This window comes from Sciurus vulgaris (assembly GCF_902686455.1).
Source record: "Sciurus vulgaris genome assembly, chromosome: 15".
NCBI classification, from domain to species: Eukaryota; Metazoa; Chordata; class Mammalia; order Rodentia; family Sciuridae; genus Sciurus; species Sciurus vulgaris.
This window is the reverse complement of record NC_136476.1, coordinates 56,534,724-56,556,001: the sequence shown is the minus strand read 5'-3', so window position 1 is coordinate 56,556,001 and position 21,278 is coordinate 56,534,724. Positions and strand designations below refer to the sequence as shown.

General features: G+C 52.4%; 1 protein-coding gene across 1 annotated transcript in view; it reads left to right on the top strand.

The window, feature by feature from the left end:
- Positions 1 to 21,278, top strand: part of GABBR2 (gamma-aminobutyric acid type B receptor subunit 2) — a 347,122-nt gene that overhangs the window by 312,599 nt on the left and 13,245 nt on the right. The window contains exons 14-15 of the mRNA XM_079112233.1: positions 15,416 to 15,526; positions 19,661 to 19,885. Of these exons, the coding sequence (XP_078968359.1) occupies positions 15,416 to 15,526; positions 19,661 to 19,885 (336 nt within the window). The remainder of the gene's footprint in view (positions 1 to 15,415; positions 15,527 to 19,660; positions 19,886 to 21,278) is intronic.

The following is a 21,278-nucleotide window of genomic DNA, read 5'->3' as shown; positions in this document are numbered from 1 at the left end:
GCCTGCTGGTGAGACGGGCGGCCCAGCTCGGGGCTTGGCCGGGTGACCTGTGGATGGTAACTCCGCAGGAGCCCAGGAACTCTGCATCTCCCATCCCGAGGGCCCAGTGGACCAGGGGCAGGAATAGAGCCAGCAGAGGAGGAGGACGCCAAGCAGCCCGGAGGAGAGTGGCGTCCTCTCTTCACAGCGGAAGCTCATGCATACTAGTGTCTAGTTATAGACTCTCAGAAGCTGAATAGAGACATGGAAACTCATGGGGATGCTGAGGCACAGGCCTCCCAAAGTCTCAGCATCAGTTCCGCGACTGTTTGCACCTCCTGTTCTTCCCTGGAACACCTTGCTGACCCACCACGGGAGGGTGCAGAGAAAGCCCCTGGGGTCTCCCTTTCTCTTGGGGGAGGATTAAACCCAGGGGTGCTTAACCACTGAGCCCATCCCCAGCCCTTTTTGGTAGACAGGGTCTCTCTGAGTTGCTTAGGGCCTCACTAAGTTGCTGAGGCTGGCTTTGAACTCGCGATCCTCCTGCCTCAGCCTCCTGGCCGCTGGGATTACAGACGTGCAGCACAGCACCGGGCCGGGTCTCCCTTTCTTGATGTACCATTTGGAGCATCGCGTGCGCTTAGCGTCCAGGAAGCTTCTTCCTGAGTGTGTGCCTTGTGTGGACAGCAGCAGTCACAGACAACCCTGTTGGAGCCCTTTCCTCAGGCCTGGCACTGGGTCCAGGGTCTTCATACACATCAATCTATTCCATCCTCAGTCCTATGAGGCAGGTACCATGTTTGGGACCATTTTGCAGATGGCAACAGTGAGGCCAAGTGACCGCCACTTGATCATATCATTTATAAGTGACAGAGTTGAGACCAGAGCCTGGGCAGCTGGGCCCAAGGCCACCTTGCCATCAACCATGCCACCGGGAAGGGCTGGAGCATCCCCTGGCCTGACGGGCTTCCCCACCTCCTCGGTGACTGGCCAGCTGATTAATTGATTGATGGATGTGTTTATTTGGCCGGGGAGGGTTCAGCTGCAAACTCTGGCCCCAGCCTCATTGGTATTTCTGTGGTAAGTCAGGACCTATTTATTACTCGGGTATTTTGGGGGTCCAGGAGAAAAAAGAAATGCCAAGCTTAATTTCACTTCCCTGCTACATGGCTCATTCTCTTTTAATAACCCTCTCTTATCAGCCTCCTGGCAGCCTCCGCATTTCCTGTGCATGTTAATTACTTTATTAATTACGTCGATATCTTTGGTTCTGCCCAGCGTATCTCGGTGCTTTTTGTTTCCAGCGTGCGCCCATTTTGCCACGTTGGTTGGCACACGCAGGCCCGGCTCCCATTTCTAAAAGGAATTCTTTGAGCCTTGGTAAACACATGGTTTTCAATTAGTCTCGCAACTGTTCATCCCTTTTTCATCTCGGCCACGTCACTAGTAGAGTGTTTTTAACATTCTCCCGAACAGGGGCTGCATTGTTACATTCCTGACGTTGTCCCCCAATCCCTGTCTTCTCCCGGGTCGGGCTCAGAGAACCCCACGGCCTTGCTCTGAGCAACATGATAAATGCCAAGAGATGTGGGGGAGAGGGGAGGAGGACTGGAACCCGGGGGTGGACAGGGACAGGGGCCTGAAGCCGGAGGGTGGTCTGGAACCAGATCCCAGGAGGCCTCAAATACTAAGCTGAGAAGTTCAGACTGGAGTCCAAAAGCAACATCTTCCCAAAATCCATGGCCTAGAACACTAATCCTATTAGGTGACCCACAATAAAAGAGAATGGGAAGTCCATGGTCCAAAGCAACCTGGAAAATATGTATCTGCCTCTTGGAAATGTAGAGTGGACTTTTAGTATATTAAAAGCTCTAGAAAGCTCTTTAGTTTAATTTTTTTTTAATTAGTAAATGGAATTTTCACTTTTAATAGTAAAAAAAAAAAAAATGTCATTAGCATTTCCAAAATTTCTTTGGCCCTGGGACCCTTTGGCCATGTAGCCTGTTCATATTTACACATGCAGAGGCAGGGAGTCTAGAAGGCGCTACTGAAGGGTGGCGAGCCTGTTGGGAGTCCCGGGACATGCCCGGGCTGTGGAGTGGTGGGGCAGGGGACACTGGTGGCGGGGGCACTGAATAGCTCAAGCAAGACACAGTGAGGCTCCAGACCCAGGTCTGGGCGTTCTCCCCGTTTCCTTTCCATTTTATCTCCAACAGCATTGTTGTCTTAAAATTGGAAAATCGGTGTTGCTATAATAAATCATCACACAAGGATTTTACTCAGGCATCAAATCTGAATGAGAAAGCCATGCGCACAGTCCTCATCCTCCGGGAAGCACTTAGCCCAACAGGGTGCTGGAACACAATAGTCACCTGTGCCTGTCGTCCCTGGGACTCTTCCAGCCTTTCCAGTCACACGAAGACCCAGCTTCCACTGCCAGGTCCACACCCGAGTGGCTCTGGGCCCCTGAGCAAATGATTTCTCTTCTCTGTGCCTCTGTTTCCCCATGTAGCACAGGGGGAATACAGTCAGGCCCCTGTTCTCTGTTCCACCTGCGCAAATTCAAACAATCATGGATGGAGAATATTCAGAAAAAAAAACAAATTGCATCTCTACTGAATGTGTGCAGGTTTTTTTCCCCTCATTGTTCCCTAAATAATACAGCATAACAGCTGTTGACATAGCACTTACAGGAAGTATCATAAGTCTTCTGGAGATGAGGTCATGTGTGGGGAGGATCGTGTGAGCGACGCAAACACACTGCATCCTTTATACAGTGAACCTGAGCAGCCACAGGCTTGCCATCTGCAGGGGGTCCTAGAGCCAACCCCCCATGGATACCAAGGACAACTGTGGAACTTTCCTGACGGATCAGATGAGGTGACGTGCAAAGAGCTTAGCACGGTGCCTGGTTCATAACAGCAGCAAACGTAACCGCCCTCTGTGCCGGTTGGTCGGGCTCAGCTCCGCTGTGCCCCTGAGTCTCAGCAGCTAAATGCAAAAAGGCCAGGTCCTTGGGTTCTCCAGGACCACTGGCTTCCATGAGGCCACCTGGGGTCTGGACCACAAGGTGAAGAGCACCCAGGCCTTGCAACAGCCCTTCTGCACTTCAGCCCAGAAAAGTCGAATGACACTTCCCCCTGGGGCCATTGGCCAGACTGTTATGGGGCCTCAGTGACACTGATTTTCCAATTTTAAGACAACGAGGACTGCGGGTGAGCAGACAGGACGATGGTGAGCTCCAGTCTCTGCTGCTGTCTCCACTCCCTCCGGTCAGTCCCCTTAGCCCCTCCGAGCTCAGTTCCCCAGGGGCCTGTGAGAAAACAGGTGGAAAAGGCCAAGTTAACTGTGAGTGCCTTTTATTTCTTTGGCTGGGCCAAAACCATGCCACCTCTTTTTGGTTCAAGGAAACAATGCTGGACTTTAGCCTCCCTCACACCCACACCCCTGATCTTCTCCAGCGCCGTCCTTCCTCTGCAATGCCCGCTCCTCCTCACATGGGTCTTTTAATTATTTTGTCCCCAGATCATTAAGGCCACTCGCCAGTAGCCTTCAGTGGCCTATTTCTGGAACTGTCCGCTCAGTGGCACACCCTGACTGGAAAAAGAGACACGGAGAGGTCATGACGGATGACAGGGAGACCCCTGGGGGCATTGCTCCTGGGCTGCAGAGGAAAGTAGTCAGGGATTCTGGATCAGGAGATGCACGGTGCTCAGGTCTCTGAGGAACACCAGAGGGGTGTGCATGTGTGCGTGTGTGCGTGCATGTGTGTGTGTGGAACTTTCCTGTGGAACTGTGAGTGTGTGAGTGTGTTTCAAGACCACATATTCCCTAAACATGGACATTGACAGTGTGGACTGCCAGGCTCCGTGGTGTGGCTAGGCTGCTGTGTGACTAATGCCAGTTCTGGGAATAGCCAGAGGGGTGGGAGGAAGCAGCAGTCCCAACCCCAGACCCTGTGGAGATGTGATGAGGCCCAGGGCAGCAAGGAGAGGAAAGAATAAGAAACTGCCGTGTGAGTGGAGTTGGCATGGCCCCAAGAGAGGAGGCTCAGAGGCCACATCCCTGTCTAACTCAGAGGAGCCGTCCTGGCGTCCAGGGAGGAGGCCCAGAGCGCAGGGCTGAGACCAGCCGGGGAAATTCCCAGGACACAGGTTGCAACTTAGGATGAGAAGGAAGTTTCCTGTTTAAGTCTTGTCTGACCGCCCATGAACTGGGCATTTTGGGGGGAGAAGGCTGGTACCGGAGATTTAACCCAAAGGTTCTTAACCACTGAGCCACATCCCCAGCTCTTTCTATTTTTATTTTGAGGCAGGGTCTCACTAAATTGCTGAGGCCTCACTAAGTTGCTGAGGCTGGCTTTGAACTTGCGATCCACCTGCCTCGGCCTCCTGAGTCGCTGGGACTATCGGCATGAGCCATGGCACCCAGCACGAACTGGGCTTCTTCCTTCCTGAGGTGGTGAGCGTCGCCTCGCTAGGAGTAGGCAAAGAAAGGCTGGAGGAGCCCTGGGTGTAGTCTACACAGTAGAATGGTGCTACCCAGAAACAGATGTGTGTTATCTTTACGTTCTTTTCTATGTATTTATTGCCAGAGGACATGTGTGAGATGAATTGACAACAGCTTTACGGTATAATGACATTGGCATGTCACAGCATCACTGGTAACTCTGTCCCCAGGATGGAGGACAAAGCCCTGGCAGGGCAGGAAAGCAACTGGCCAGAAAACCAAGTCCCCCTGAAGCGTGGGAAGGGGCCGCACACTCTTCCGTGCCTGCTGCCACCCAGGGACTCCCACGCACGCCTGCAGTGGCAGCGGCAGCATTTACAACGTCCTATTTTGGAACTGTCTTTGCAACATTGCACTTTTGTGGCTCCCAATACACTTGCCTCCCTGAATGACAACAGGAAAATGAAATGACTGTATTGTTCTCGCCCGCGTTACCGTGGGGCATGTTTGTGTCTTGGCTTTGTAGTCTTTTGTCTTAGGGTGCTCTTGCTTAAATACTCAGAACAGCCCTGGAAGCGGGTGACTCCAGCATTCTCAGAGGAAAACCCAGGGCTTGGCATGAGCTGGCAACGGCTCTTTCCAGATGCAAGGCCAGTGGCCGTTCATGGCACCAGGCACCACAGTGGGACCAGCCTGGGTGGGTAGATGGGGTCTGATCACAGAGGCCTGGACGAGGGATTGTGAGTCTGGATGTGCTTCTGAGGTTTGGGAAGCTGTTGGGAATGGCATCGCAGGGCCCACGGAGGAGGAGCTGGGTACAGGGAGGCCAGAAGGTAACGCTGGGAAGGATTGCAGGAGCCTAGGGCAGAGGGAGGTGCAGAGAGAGACCTCTGCCAGGTGGGCACCCTAGTCCTCCACAGGTGGCCAGATGGAGGGCGCTGGGGTGGATGTGAAGGAAAGAGAAAGGCCGAGGAGAGGCCAGGGTTCCGTCTCATCTGGTGGACAGCAGTTCCTCGCACGCCCTGGAGGAAGAGCAGGTGGAGGGGGAGAATGGCGAGTTCAGATGGGGTGATGCTAAGCTGGGGGTGCCCACCCACTGCAGGAGGCGGTGCAGACAGTGGAGGATGCTGGGAAGGACGCAGGAGGGGGAGGGGCGGAGCAGGGCTGGACGGGAGGCAGCGAACACATGAGGACCAAAGAGGGGCCCTGCATTTCACCCATCGGCGCTCTCTGGAGATGAGGGGGAGCCATCCATGGCATGGGGGCATGCAGAGGGACAGAGACACAGGAAGCTGGGCTGGAGACTAGCAGGAGGTAAAGAATCAGCTGAGACTCCCTTCTCAGGAAGACCACAGAAGGGGAAAGAGAGGGAAGCAGAGACTAAGAGGCTGCGAGGAGTTTAGAGCAGCCCTGGCCATGGCACTGGGGAGCGGGCTGGGAATGCAGGAGAGGGAGGGTGATCAGCAGAGCAAACAGGTGCTGTTTTCTCCTTCCCTCGTTTCCAGTGAGAGCTAGGCAGAAGCCACATGATTGTTCCTCTGTCATACTTGCAATTCTATTTATTCCCAGGGTTTAATTCATATCATCTCAGACTCCTGCTGCACAGGGTCAGTGTGTGAAGGACCCAAGTCTCTCTCCAGCCTCTTTGTCCTTCTCTGTCCCCTCTGTTGCTGTGCTGCATCTAACTGCAGTGGGCTCTGCCTGCACCTGCACACCCTGTCAGCTGTGGGCCAGCCTTGTCCCTGGGCTGCAGGACAGGGTCACACCCACAGGACCCCAAAAACGCATCCTGCTGATTTCTGACAAATTGGGGGGTGAGGGTGGGGCAACAGAGCCTGGGAATGTCTGCTTGCCACCTTGGAATCACCAAACGTTGGCCCTTGAGGGGGCCTTCGAGGGGAGGGACCTGCCTTCCAAAGGTCAGTGAGCCCCCCTTTCCACTCAGACCTTTCCATTCAGTAATGCTGCTTCGACAAAAATCAGGAAATGCGTGGGTGGCTCCATAACCCTATGTCCTCAGGGCCTCCTGGGAAGGTTCGCCTCAAGCCCCCACAGCCAAGGCCTGGGGCTGTCCTGAACCTGCAGCCCTTTCCAGATCTTTCCCATAGGCTCCTGCCCTAGGCGCTTCCTGGTTCTCAGAGTCACCAGCATGGAGCTTCCAAAAAGCACCTGCTTCCATGGTGCTGTGGAGTCCCCATAGGTGTGGGCTCCCTGCAGGAGACCCTCACCTGGCGGCCGGCGGCAGAATGTTCTTTGCACCCCTGTCCACCGACTTCAGCTGCTCTTAGCCGCGCCCAGCTCTTCCACCACCTTCAGAGAGATCAGTTGCTGTTGGTCTTGCTCACTTGGAAAATTGCCTTAGACGTGAACACTCCTCCAAGCATTCACTTGATTCTGGAACAAGGACAGAGACACCAGGGCCTGTGAAGGCCACACAGGGGACGTGTAGGACAAGTGGCCTGAGTGTGGGACGGCAGCAGACGCGCCGGCTCAGGAACGTGGCTGTGTGCAAAGGCAGGACAGGAGCTGCTGGGGGACTCATGCTGGGAAGCCAGGAATCTGGGTGTTCCTTGGAAGTCACCTGGGTCCCAATACTGGAGATGATGTCTAAACGCATGGAGGTCAGGGAACCCACATCTGCAGATCACACCCCTCTGGGGTTGCCTGCCTCTCCCTCCTCCCTGGAGCATGGGAAGCCTCCAGCACCTAAGAAGAGCTCCACTTCCAACACGCTACGTCCCTCCCTGCCATCGTCACCATCGCATACCGGGAGGGTGCATCTGGGCAGAGGACCCAGCAAGCTCACTGAAGAGCGCACCTCATGCTGGGCACTGCAGACTCCCAGGTGCCTAGGGTGCGTGGCCTCAGGAAGCACCCATGGTAAAGAATGCTGAGCCATGGCTGTGGGCTCAGCGGCAGCACTTGTGAGCTCTCCTGCTCCCCAGGCTTCCCCAGAGGTCTCAGTAGGCCGGGCGGAGCAGAGGGGTGCCCCTGTGGTAGCTCCTCCTTAGTGGGGAGCCTGTCCAGGGCACAAGGAAGGAGAAAAGCTGAGCTGGCCCCGCCTGCTCTGTGGGAAAGCTGTCTGGCTCGGACCTTGCTTCTGACTCGCTGTGGCTCCTTGAGCAAGTCTCTTGTTCTTTCTGAGCCTCAGTTTCCTCCCCTGTAACACAGGTATAAAATTCCTGGCTCCTTCACCATAGTCCCCTGAGGTCAAAATCAGAGAGCACAGGCTGTGAAGCATGTGGGGCTGAGAAGGCCACCACAGGGTCAGGACTGGCTGCTGTCAGCCTTCCGCCCTCGACTTGCCCCGCCCTGGCTATGGGCCTTCCAGGACACCCAGTCACATTTCAGTCCAACCAGCGATGCCTCTCAGAATGGGACATGGCAGGGGACCTGCTGACTCAGACAGGTCCCCTGCCACCCTCCACCTCTTGCACACTGCTTCCTGAACACGGATGGCTGGTGCCTTTGCTCGGGCTGTTCCTCCAGCACTTAGGGCAGAGAACGGAGGCCAGGGCACTGCACCACCCGTTGCTATGAATCCTTTTTGGCCTCAGTTTCTCCGTGTCTAAAAAGAGGGATTGGATTAGTGCATAAGCCCCTTAGTGTTTGGAATTAGGGAGCCAGAGGAGGGAGATTTGGCTGTCACTGAGACTCGAGGACATCTGTGGCATTGAGTGCCCAGGGTCTGGCAGGCTCTGTGTGCCCCACACAGTAAAGAACCACACTCTGCCCCTCCAAAGGAAACCCTACCCAAAGTGCCCCCCGAGAGCCCCTGGTCCCTTCCAGATTTGTGATTCTGGAAAAAAAAAAAAAAAAAAAATTGCCCAAACCTGTAATCAAACGTTCAAAAAGAAATTCTTACCTTGAAATGACAGTTTCTAGCTTTGCTGCCTTAGAGACGCGGGCTGCTGCTGTTGAGATAAGCAGTCCAGCCCTGCGGGATCTGGAAGGTTCCCCCAGCTCCAGCACTCCATGACTCTCTGCAGTTGGAGATAATAATGACGGGTGACATATCGGGAGCGGGCTTTCCAGCCTCTGCAGGCTAGGAACACACCGGTTACCTCCCTCAGTGCCTTGCCAGCCCTGGGATGTTGGAAATGAGGAAGTCACAGCTCAGAGAGGCTTCGAGATGTGTTCAAAGTCACACAGCCAGCAGGCCATGGACGTGGGAATGGAACCTACGCTCTTTCCCTGCCCCGCTGGGGCTTCCTTGATGGAATCTTTCATCCCCCACAAAAGAGGCAGAGTCCACTCACCTGCCCTCCGGAGAACAGCTGTCTCAGGATCTGATATGCAGCCCAGAAAGGTTAGACACACACACATACACACACACATACACACTCACACACACACATTCACCCCCAGGCAGAAAAAACCACCAATCTTGCCAAGTACTTTGGAATTAAAAAGAAAATGGCCCAGGGAGAAAGTTCTATAAGGCAGCTCCCGGGAGCTGTGCAGAAGGTGGAACCCCCACCGCCCCACCCCAACACCCACCTAAAAGGAGCCCTGGCCAGGCCCAGGAACCTGGCCACCCACATGTAGGAAAAGCCTGAGCGACCCATCCAAGAGCCCCGTGATGTGAGTGGCATGTGGCACCCTGCAGGCATCCCTGTGAAGGCCTCCCTGCCCCTGCCTGAACCCCAGCCCAGCCCCAAGTGCCCGGGCCTAACTCCCCACAGGACATGGGGGTGTCAGGTCTGGCCCAGTGTCAGAGTCCCAGCCCTCTGTGTCACAGGTATGCAAGGGACTCGGGGAACCCTCCTTAACCAGAGGATGTCCACTCTGAGGACCCCATAGTTTAACATCCTTGAAAGGCCTTGCTGCCAAAGGACTGTCCAGGGACCAGCAGTGTTGTGCCCCCTGGGAGCTGCTTAGAGGTGCAGCTTCCCAGGCCCCACCCAGGCCCACTGTCCTGCATCTGCATCCTCCCAAGCTTCTGGGTGACCTGTGTGCACATCATCCAGGGAGACCCCGCGCTGCCCTGACTGTGATGCCCCGCCACACCTGCTCCTTCTGCTTCCTGATGCACACGAACGTCCTTGCCTCTTTAGGTCCTGGACCTTCTACCAGGAATTCTCTTCCCTAGGTTTCCACATCCTTGAGCCTCAGAGGAATGCCACCACCTCAAAGGCCTTTCCAGACCAGCTGACCCAAAGCAGGGCCCCCACCAAGGCTCCAAGGGACGCTGGAGTTCTCCATCACTTGCGTTACAGCTGTTCTGTGGTTGGCTGAACATCTGAGTCCACTAGGACGTGCGCTCCGAGGGGCCAAGCATTGTACTGGTCTTATACGCCAGGACCTGAGGTGGTGCGTGACACACCGTAGGCACATGAAAAATGCAGGATGAGTCCATTTTAAATGACTAAATGTCGGACGAATACTGTCCTCCCCCACTGATCCACGCTCATATCAACTACGCTATAAATTAAGCTATGGGCCCACTTTGCAAATGGAAAACTGAGGTCTGGAGAAGGGCTTGCTCAAGGTCACCCAGGAAGTAGGTAGCCTGACCAGGCTTTGACCACACCTCCACCTATTCCCCGACCTGCTGTCTGTCCACTGTGCAACTTGACAATACAGGACACTTGCAGGGGCACTGACCTACTTTGTGAAGAACTGCACTCTGCACAGGGACTCTCAGGCCAGCTGCTCATCTTTCACGGCACAGATGAGAAAGGCTTTCCCAGGCAGCTTCTGCCTGCCTCCCACTGAGCAGTGCCAGAACAGGAGCCAGGTGCGAGCACGTCCACCCTCAGGCCATCACAAAACAGGCCCAGCCTTTCTACTGGGCAGAGCACCCTGCCAGGCAGGAAGAGCATTTTCTCAGCTAGAGTTGAGACTGCAGCCCTGGAGTACAGCTTTTACAGGGATCCAGGGCTTCAGGAAGGCTACTCTGGAATGCTCAACAATTAAGTCACTCTTACCTGGAGTATGGCACCTCACAGTTCACAAAGCAGGTTTATAGCCACACTCCTTGGAACCAGACCCAGTGCTTTGGAGAGACAAGGTAAAGCACTGGTTTGGAAATGAGACAGGCCTGATTTCACCTCAGCTCTGAGACATTAACTGGAGATTCTGGACAAGTTACTTAGCTTCCCTGTGCCTCGGTTTCTTCATCTGTTAAATGGGCATAACACCGTGTAGAAGTCTTAGATGTCTTCAACAAGATAGTGTGAATAAAATTATGACCCTGGCAACCAATGCAGCTTTCACTCATGACAAGGCAATCCTCAGGGTCCTTATGGCTGCTGTCACAGAGCGAGGCCAACCTACTCCCCTCTGAGGCCACTTCTCATGAAGCCATCCTAATCTTACTGGAATGGGAGACCCATGAGGACAGGACTCTTCCCTGTGCTCACACAAGTCTTGGCAAATGGTAGTGCTTAATAATTGTGAATTAAATGAATAATTACTTAGATAATTGCCCAGGTGAGAAACAAGGAAAAATAAAGGAGAGAAACAAGCCCGCTGGAAGTCCCTGAAGGCCAGTCATCCCAAGCAAGAGAAGCATGCTTAAGAGAGTGGAAAAGCAGTCGTCGCAATTGAAAAGAGAGGTGGGCCTGAAATGGAGACTCAGGCCCTGCCGTGAGATCCCAGCATGCCATCTGCAGGGTTGGTGCCCTGTACTGGCTGGCCTGGGCTGGATGGACAGCCCACGCTGGAGCAGGCCCAATGCAGTGTCCAATTAGGGCCGGGGCTCTCCAGTTCCTCCTTCACCAGCTGCCCTGGAAGCTGTGGAGTGGGTCGGCAATGATGCTTGGAAATCTGGCCTTGTTTAAGGCCAGTGAATGCTTTCCAGAGTAGCGCCAGATGTTGCCAATGGCCTCACCATTTCCAGCCCCACTAAACCACAGTAATGCTGTGTCCTCAGCCGCGGGTAATCCCTGCGCGGGCTGGAGCCTTCGCACGGTTCTTTGGTGCCCTCTAGCGGTGCCTTGGTGCACGACAATGACGCCACGTAAGCGCTCAGGCGGAGGCTCCCACCCGCGCCCTCGGGTCTCTTCCCGGCTTCAGTGTGTGTGACTGCGCAGACACGGGGAACCTCATCCCAAGCAGGATCAGGCTGGATCAATTAAGAGGTGCGACTTGCTCAGCCAGGGTTGGGATTCAGGACAAGAATCGCTTGATTTTATGCACGGATTCCCCATCCCCCAGCTTCACGAGGACAGGAGCCACGGCGCTCCTGAAACTGCTCTCACCCTGCTTCTTGGATCCGTGTCTTGCAGGGCAGAGATGGGGCAACCTGAGGGCCACACGAATGACCAGGAGACCTGGGAGGTTTATTTGCGGAACAGTGCTTGAGAACTGGGGTGATGGGGGCGAAGCGGCTCTGGCGGTCTTGGGGTCACACCCCCGTCTAATACCTCGGTGGCCCTTTGCGCTGCTGCCCTCCGCTGCCCCTGTGCCCCCCAGCCCAGGCCATGCTCCAGGTTATTGAGGATGGTGGGGAACTGAAAGGCCAGGTGTTACCAACTGGGATTACAGAATTCAAAGAGGTCGCAGGAGACCAGGATGGGACCATGGGGGAGGGGAAGCTGCTAATGAGGTAAAAAGTAACCAGGCTGGAATGTTGGCAGCTAAAGGGGAAAGAAGCCAGTGAGTGGCAGCTCTGTGAAAGCTAGCTGATGGGCTAAGATGACTCACCAGGGAAGACAGATACTTTTTGAGCCACCGAGACTTAGAGCAGGGGCTGGCAGGAGGCTCAGCACCGTGCTGGAGTGTTGAGCTCAATTCTGCAGAGCAGGCTGTAGGCCCAGGGTCCCTGTGGAGGAAAGCACAGGTGATGGGTCCCTTCTTGTGCATCTTCCTTTCCTGACTCAGAGAGAGAGCTGGAAGTTATCCTGGGGAGCCCGAGAGGAAAGATGGACAGAAATGTGTGTCAGTTCGAGAGAAGGTTCTGGTTCAATAAAAGAACCATGCAACCATCTCACTGAGAAGTAGAAGGAGGGTCTTCTTGTCACGGAGGTATGTAAGCCAGACAACCATTGTCAGTTTACTGGAGCTGAGTTTGAGTCACATTGAACATACACATTCTGGTGTGTGCCAGAACCATCCTCTCTACTCCTAAGAGAACCTAAGAGTCCATCATAAATTACTGCCTTTCACTGTAGAACGACAGATGCAATCATCATTAATGAGTTTGCCACTCACGCATGACCGTATGGGTCTGTGCTACTGTATTCCAATGACTGTGTGGTTGTCAGACCCTGGAGAGACCCAGATTCTGACACCATGGCAATGTTGACCTTAAGACCAACTCCATTCTGTCTCCTTAATTAAACAATGATAGGACGTCAGGAAACCCCATTACCCATAGTAAAATGCAGCTCAGCTCTGGGGTGAGGGTTGCCATGGACGGGAAATTTCTATCCCAGACTACTCTACTTTGGTTTCTGGATATCATCTTCCCCTATGGTGTCTCTCACTGAAGAGTCCTCTGGGTACCCTGCTGTCACCTCTAGCACAAGACCCAAGTGTGTACTTAATACCTGTGAACCCAAAGAAGCCAAACCAAGGCCTTCTGTGGCTTGAGACAGCCAAAGGGAAATCAAATCTAAGAGAGCATGCAGCTGGATCACCTGGTTACAGGATGGCCTGAGCTCACATACCCCTCCCCAGATCTTCCTGCTCCCGTATAGGTACACTTTTTCTCCCCACTCACAGGAGCCCAGGCCTTGCCTGCCTCAGGGGCCAGGCCTAGAGAGCAATGCCAAAAGAGTCAGGATTATAGGTGTCCCTTCTTCCCAGTTATTGATCCTGAGGTTGCCCACCCTTTACTGCCAGGCCTCGACAGAACAACTCTAGCAGAATACAACCTACTGACATAGTTCTTTGACAAAATGCCCTTGGTGGGATCTATTCCAAAGGCAAACAGATTTGCAAAGAAACCTTCAACATTGGTTGGTGGTTAAGTATACCTGTGTATCATTACTGAAACTCTTTGATAAGATTGAGCAAATGAGAAAATATTTTGATGTTATCGGAAGCCAGAGATCTCACTGTGGTAGAAGAGAGATGCAAATATGAAATGGAGAAGGAGCAAGAACTCTGTGATATGGTCTTATCTGTAATTATCCAGATATAGATGGGAGAAAGATTAGGTTAGATTAGAATAGATTAGATACCAACAGGCAGGAGAAATAAATAATGACACCCTGGAAACAGTGAGCACATCAAGTGCCCAGATTTTGGTTTCTAAACACCAGTATGCATGAAAAAGAACCAGGGCCCCTCACGGAAATGGCTGATTCCAATGCTGGGACAAGGACAGAGCCAAGAGAACTGGAAGCTCTTATAGCAAGAAGCAAAAAGTTGCTCAAAAAATTATAGAAATGTGGGGGAAAACATGGGTGGCAGCATAAAGGGGTTTTCCACTAGTCAAATCTGGAAATATTTGAGCGAGCATCAAAATTAACAATGGTAGCAGTGGATTACAAGACATCGAATTAGAAGGAACCCATGAGTTCAAAATAAGCGGGGAGAAAGGAAAGCACTCGTTTGCAGTAGAATGTGAAGTATTCAAATAAGATGATAAGTTGGCAAATCACCATTTCACGGCTTCAAAAGTAACATGACTCAGGAACCCTCAATGGGTACTCAAGCCTTTCAGTTGGTTTGTGGAGACAGGATACTCAGTCTCAAATTTGCTCCCACAGATTATTTATTAATTACAAAGGGGAAATGGTACCTTTCAAGTGGAGAGACCTGGCAGCCATCACCTTGATCAAGTGATCGCACTTAAGGTCACCAATAATGGGAAAGAGTGCCATCAAGTGTTCCTGATGTGAAGCACTCAGGCAAGGACTTCACTCATATAGGATTCCTGCCAAGAATGCATAACCTGAATCTAATCATAACAACACATTCAGACAAACCCAAACCAAGGGACATTTTACAAAATAACTGATGTGAATTCTTCAGAAATATCAATGACACAGTACACCAAGGAATTGTTTGAGATTAAGCAAAAACAGAGAGCCCCAACAAGTAAATGTAGTACACGGCCCTATGACAGATGCTGCTTCAGAAATACCACAAGTACCTTAAAGGATATTATTGGACCAATTAGTGAAATTCAGAAATGGTCAATATGTTAGATAATATATTGTACAGGTATTTAATATCTTGAATTTTGTAAGTGTGTGTGATTGTATAATAGAATGTTTTCATTCTTAGGGAATTCACGCTGAGATATTTAGAAGTGAAGGGTCAGGATATCTGCCACATAATCTCAAATAGGTCAGAAAAAATAAATGTGCAGAAGATAGAGGACTTTGTCTCCTCTTGCCATTATTTGGCTAGTTTTCTTCCAAAATTTCACCGTTAAATTCCTGAGAGAGAGAATATGCTTGGGTAGGATCCTCTCCATCAGAAACCTCACAGATCTCTGACCAGCCTTGGGATTGGCTGGCTGGATCCAGATGCCTGCCTCTTGTCCAATCAGTTCTGGCCCAGCTTAGGTCACGTGGTATGGAACATGTTTGCCACTACTGCTTCCACAATGGTGGAGGTGCAAGAAGTTCTCCTGAGAGGAGCTTGGCAGGCCCCAAGATTGGCCAGGCCAATATATGGTGGGTCTCCAGCTGCCTGGGTTAGTCCCAGAGACACCTGAGGACCTCCTGACCTCATTCGGTGCCTAATTCTCTCCCTCTTTCAACAAGCGGTCACAGGTGTCTTCTCTGGGGCACATCTTGTCCTAGGGGCACAGCATCGACCTCATTCTTACCCTCAGGAGCTCAAACTCAAGCTGGACAGGACAGAGAACTGGAATGCAGAGTTGAACTGCCACCAACGCAGAAGGCTGTCAACACCAAGTGAGGCCTAAGCCCCACGTGGTGGGGACATAAAGTGGAGTCCAAGAGTCCTCCTGAATGAATGGGGGTGTTGGCTGTGCTCACAGAAGGGAAAGGGGCCCTTGAATAGGGCCCCAGCTGCTGGAGGTACCCAGCCCGTCCCTGGGCTTTGTCTTCTCTCTGCACAGCCGGACCCAGCAGGCCGGGACATCTCCATCCGCCCCCTTCTGGAGCACTGCGAGAACACCCACATGACCATCTGGCTCGGCATCGTCTACGCCTACAAGGGGCTTCTCATGGTAGGTGCTGAGCAGGAGGCCGTTGAGGGCACTGCTCTGTGGGGGCTTTCTCTCCTAGGGGCCTTCATCAACATAAAAATAGAGCCCCTTTGACTAAGCACTTACTTTCTGCCAGTCCCGGCTTTGACCACATCTTCTCGGACCCCACAACCTAGAAGAGAGGTACAGATAATATCCCCATTTCCCTGGTGAGAACACTGAGGCTGTGTGTCTTGCCCAAGATCACCTGACTAGTAAGTGTGCCTCACAGCATCACTGGGTGGCTCAACCTGTGAGCTCCAACATGTGCTTACGGTCCACGGTTCAACGGATCCTCTCTATATTATGGGAGGTGAATGAAATCATTCCCATTTTATAGATGAGGAAAGTAAGGCTCAGAGAAGTTCAATGACTTGCCAAAGGCTACCGGGTAACCTCCAGTCTTTGAGTCCAGAGACTCAGACAAAGCCAATATCACACAGGTGTGGAATTTCAGTGTTAGGAGGGACTTGAAAGGTCACCCCCACCCTGGAGTAGCCTAGATCAATCCTTCAAGAATGAAGCTGTCTCCAAAAGTTAAATGAGCTATGGTTTCTTGGGCTGCCCAAATGTGCTGCTGCCTCACGGAACTGTTAGTGATTGGCCCTGCATCCTTTGAGGGGACACACCAGAAGGGCATGCGTTAGGGAACCCGAGGCAAAGATGGTCCCAGAGACTTATGATTTCCACAGAGGTCTTTTGAGCCCCAGTGGGAGTTACAGGACCACTTGGCCACAATCTGGACCCCTCAGGGTGATGACCCTCTACAGGGTGGGACCAGGAACTAGAGGCCTGGCCAGAGGTCCTGGACTTGGGCAGAGTACACACAGGGAACATGGTCACCAAATGCTGGAAGAGCTGCCAGAGGTGGATGGCCCAGACGGATCAGAAAAGGCAAAGTCGCCACTCATAGACCCCAGCTCCATATAAAGAACTTTGTTCCACAGGGAACAAAACCCACAGAGGTAAGGGAGCCCCTAAGAAGGATGGGCTGTGTCACAGAAGGCCTGCTGAGGGGACAACCCCAGTTCTTATTGAATAAAGAGAGTGAAACTAGGCTCTCCCCAAGATCCTTCCAGCCTCCTGTCCCTTGATTCTGAGGCTGCATGAATTAGATGATAGCAAATCATACGACATCTTTAAACTGGATCTGTCGCCATGTTTTCACTATTTGTGCTTCTCTCCCACCTACTTCCAAAAGAGCTGGGAGATGACTGTCCAGCCAGTGAAGCCAGTGCCCCCAGCTGGATCGCCTCAACAGAAGCTGGCTTTGACAGTCCGTGTGCTTTCCCTTCCAGAGTGTCTGGGGTGCCCTCCGTGGCCTTCCTGGCCTTTAGGGTCTATAGCTAAAATCCCACCCTGCCCTCCCCCTCCCCCTTCTGTTCCGGAAGCACAGGCTCTCTGGGCTGGAAAGAGCACACACAGCTCAGTAGCGTTCGCCAACCAGTGATCACATGCTTCCTGCTTCCACAGTGCCAGTCATGGGAACTCACCCTTCTCAAAGCCACCATGGGTGTGTATTAGTTTCCTTCAGCTGCCATGACAAAAAGTCACAACACGGCGGCTTCACAGAACAGACATGTACTCTCTCACTGGAGGCTGGAAGTCCAAAATCAAGGCAGGCACGTTCCCTTCGAGGGCCTAGGGGAGAATCCTGGCTTGCCTCTTCCAGTGCCGGTGACTCCAGGCAGTCCTTGGCTTGTGACTGCATAACTCCAGTCTCTACCTCCATCTCCACGTGGCCTTCTCCACCTCCCTCCCAGTCCTTGCCATTGGATTTAGGGACCATCGGGATGACCTGGGATGTTCTCATGACAGGATCCTTATGGCATCTGCAAGGACCCTTTTTTCTAATGAGTCCACATTCAGTTTCCAGGGACCCAGATGTGTTAGGGCAGCTACTGACAGGTCACTTTGCTAGAAAATTCTTCCTTGCTCTCCACTGAACTCTGCCTCAGTGTAGCTCATGCCCACAAGTTTCTCTGTTTCTTGAAGGTCTAAGAATGTACCACTGTTTTCTCCTGACACTCTTGAGAGATTTGCAGGCAGCCACCAGGTCCCCAGGCATGTCCACATTTAATGACTGGCGGAGACCTTTCTGCGGGTTTGGTGGGTACATTGGTACATTTGGTGGGTACACCTCTACCCACAGTGGTAGAGGTGGCCGTGCTAACCACCTGTCAGAGCACTGAAGTTCCAGGCAACCATCCAGCCCTGATGCTCTCTGCCTTGGGTCCCCAGGCAGGCCACTCCACCTGGCAAGCCTCTGCTTCCTGCTGTTAGATAGCACAGCCCCTTTGGGACTTCAGCGGGTCTCACGTGAAAGAACCAACAAAGCACAGGCCCCAATAGCTAATGCTTTCCTTCCCTCACTCAGCGTCTGGTTCCTGGGCTACTGGTTCCCTATTTCTTGAGGAATTTTTTTAAAGAATAAATCAGAGCAGGCTACTCAAGAGACTGAGGCAGGAGGATGGCAAGTTTGAGGCCAGCCTAGGCAACTTAGCAAGACCATCTCAAAATTTAAAAAATTATAAAAATGGCTGGGGATGTGGCTCTGAGGTAGAGCTGCCCTGCTTCCATCCCTAGCACCACACAAACACACACACACACACACACACACACACACAGAGGAGAAGCTGGGCACAGTGGCACACACCTGTAATCCCAGCAACTTGGGAGGCCAAGGCAGGAGGATCACCAAGTTCAAGGCCAGCCTCAGCAACTTAGTGAGACTCTGTCTCAAAATAAAAAATAAAGGGTCCAGGGTTGTGGCTTAGTGGGTAAGTGCCCCTGGGTTCAATCCCTGGCACCAAAATAAATTAAAATTGTTTTAAAAGGAGGAGGAGGAGAAATCAACCTACAAGATAATACATTTAGAGGAAAGGATGGAGGAATAAGGACGGGGAGAGCAAAATCACCACGGTGTATACAATAACATCTATCATGCAATAGCTTGCAACTTCCCTGGGTGCAGGACGTCCCCATCTGCAATGAGCTCTCCCTGCAAGATGAATGTTAGTCATACTCCCATCTCACAGAGTTGAAAGTGAGGCTCTGAGAGGTGAAGTGACTTGCCCAAGGTCACACAGCCAGCTCATTTCTACCACACAGCATCATGCTGCCATACTAAATCAACCTCATGAACCGGTTCCTCATCATTCATCCATGATGAATGAATGGCGCAGCCATCCCTGCCTGGAGTTGCAGGGCTGAGACCAAATGCAAAGAGGGGCGGGACCAAGCAGAAGCCCTGGCACTCTTCCCCTGCCACCCACCCTCCCCTGGGGCCTCCGGTGAAGGCCCACACCTCCTTTGGTCTCTACCCTGGTCCCTTCTGTAGGGAGATATATTGGTCAGGAATAGAGTTGTAGGTGAAAGAACACCCAAGTTACTAGTAATTAGAGAGGTAATTTTCCTCTCCAGGAAACCTACTTTAGAGTAAGCCATCAGGGGCTAGCCAAGGGCCCCCAGAATCTTGGCTCCTTGCTTCATGTTACCCACCTGTCATCATCACATGGTCTGAGACAGCGGCTGAATCTCCCCCATCCCATTGCACTCCAGCTTTTAGGGAGGAAATGCAGCACCCTTTCCCTTCAAAGACAAGTTAGGAAATGTCTCTGTCCTGAGAGGCTGTGTACATTGGGAGATAATAAAGCCCCCACCCCAAAGTAAATGCCCAGTTTAATAGAAAAAAATGACTAGATTAAACTTCTAGAGATACACCCGCTTTTGCCACCATATTGCCGTGTAGCCTTGGGCAAGCCCCTTCTCCCTCTCTGGGCCTCCGGGTTCTCTAGAGAGTGAGAGGAGTTGGTCAAGATCATGCATGGAGTCCCTTCCCTCTGGTGGGTCTGTGAATGAACCAGCCATGGGGGTGAAGGAGAACCAGGCCTCTGTCACACACCTCAGTCTGTATTTCCTCAGTGGGACGCAACCCAGGGCCATGGGTGGAGGCAGATGGTGGCATTCAGGAGATATGCCGGGCAGCAAAGTCCCCAGCTTCCCTCCCTACAGCCCCTTCTTCCTGAGTGGCCTCCCATTTGGCAGTTTCTTGGGGCAGGGAGTGTGTGCTGCCAGTTGGTGATGATCATCTCTCCTTTCTGTTTACCATTGCAGTTGTTCGGTTGTTTCTTAGCTTGGGAGACCCGCAACGTCAGCATCCCTGCACTCAATGACAGCAAGTACATTGGGATGAGTGTCTACAACGTGGGAATCATGTGCATCATTGGGGCTGCTGTGTCCTTCCTGACCCGGGACCAGCCCAATGTGCAGTTCTGCATTGTGGCTCTGGTCATCATCTTCTGCAGCACCATCACCCTCTGCCTGGTGTTTGTGCCAAAGGTACTGGGCCTCTGATCTCTGATTCCATTGCTAGTCTTTCTCCATTTCCTAAGGTTTTACACATCATTCCCTTTTTATGACAATGACAGTTTTAGTCCATTTTCTATTACTATGATGAAATAACTGAGGCTGATTAACTTTATAAAGATAAGAGGTTTATTTAGTTCATAGTTCTGGAGATTGGAGAGCATGGCACCAGTGCTGGCTATGCTCCAGGGAGGACCTCATAGCAGATGGGGGTCAGAGCAGCAGGCGCATACAAGGGAGGAAGAGAACACATCTCAAGACAAAGCCGGAGAGCCATTCAGGGGTGGGGCTTACTCTTAAAACAATCTGCTCTCCCTAGAACTAACTGGGTTCCATAACTACACTAAACTCTCCCAAAAACATGCCTGCAATGACCTAAGGACCTCCCAGCTGAGCCTCACCTCCTAAAGGACCCACCAGCTCACCTCTGCCACCCTGACAATGGAGCTTCCCACACACACGCTTTGGGGAACGCACCCAAACCTATCCAAACACACCGTGACAACCCACATTACAGAAAACTTCGAAAATGCAGAGGAGAGCTAGATTTTCAGGAACCTCACAGTCCCGTCATCCCAGAATTAACAAAGCCTCACATTTTCCTGGCTGTTCTTCACTGTCAGGGTTTTGCTGTTCCCTGCTGGTCTTCCTGATTTTCAAAGGCTGGGAAATGATGCTTTTGAAGATTCGATCGTGACGAGGGCGCACATTTTACTTTGCAGTTCGCCCCTTCCACCTACCCGTGTGTCCCTGGTGTTTCCCCACGTTCGCGGCCATCATCGAGAGGAAGGTCCATAACTGACATGTCCACTTGTTCCCCTCCTGGCGAGCACTGTAGTTGCCTACAGATTTTTTTTTAATATATTACGAGTGAACAGTTTTTCTACATAACACGTTTTCCTTGCTCCCAATTGTTCCCTGAGATGCACTTAGAGTGGCATTACTGGGTCAAAAGGAAAGGCCATTTGGAGCGGGCACTTACATTTCTTGTTTTTCTGAAGGGCCGACCCCCAGAACCCCTTGAAGAGGTACTCTTCACATATCGAGGCATAGCAGGGAGAGAGGGAGCTGGAGGCCTTGACCCCGGAGGACCCCTGCCCTGGGGTCTGTGGAGAGAAGCCAGACCTCCGTGGGTCTCAAGGGTGAAGGAGGAGGCAGGAAGCCATGGGGCAGGAGTCACTGTCTCGGGGAGGGAGGGCTGCAGAGAAGAGGAGCCCTGGCACCATTAGGGAGAGAGGCTGCCCAAGGTGCTGTCACCCTTGGGCACCCAGGTCCTCCCAAGGGCCCATCTTCAGGACCTGCAGCGTATGTGCCTCTTCCTCCTCTGGTGTCCAGCCTGCCCAGGCTCCAAGCCAGTGCCACAGCT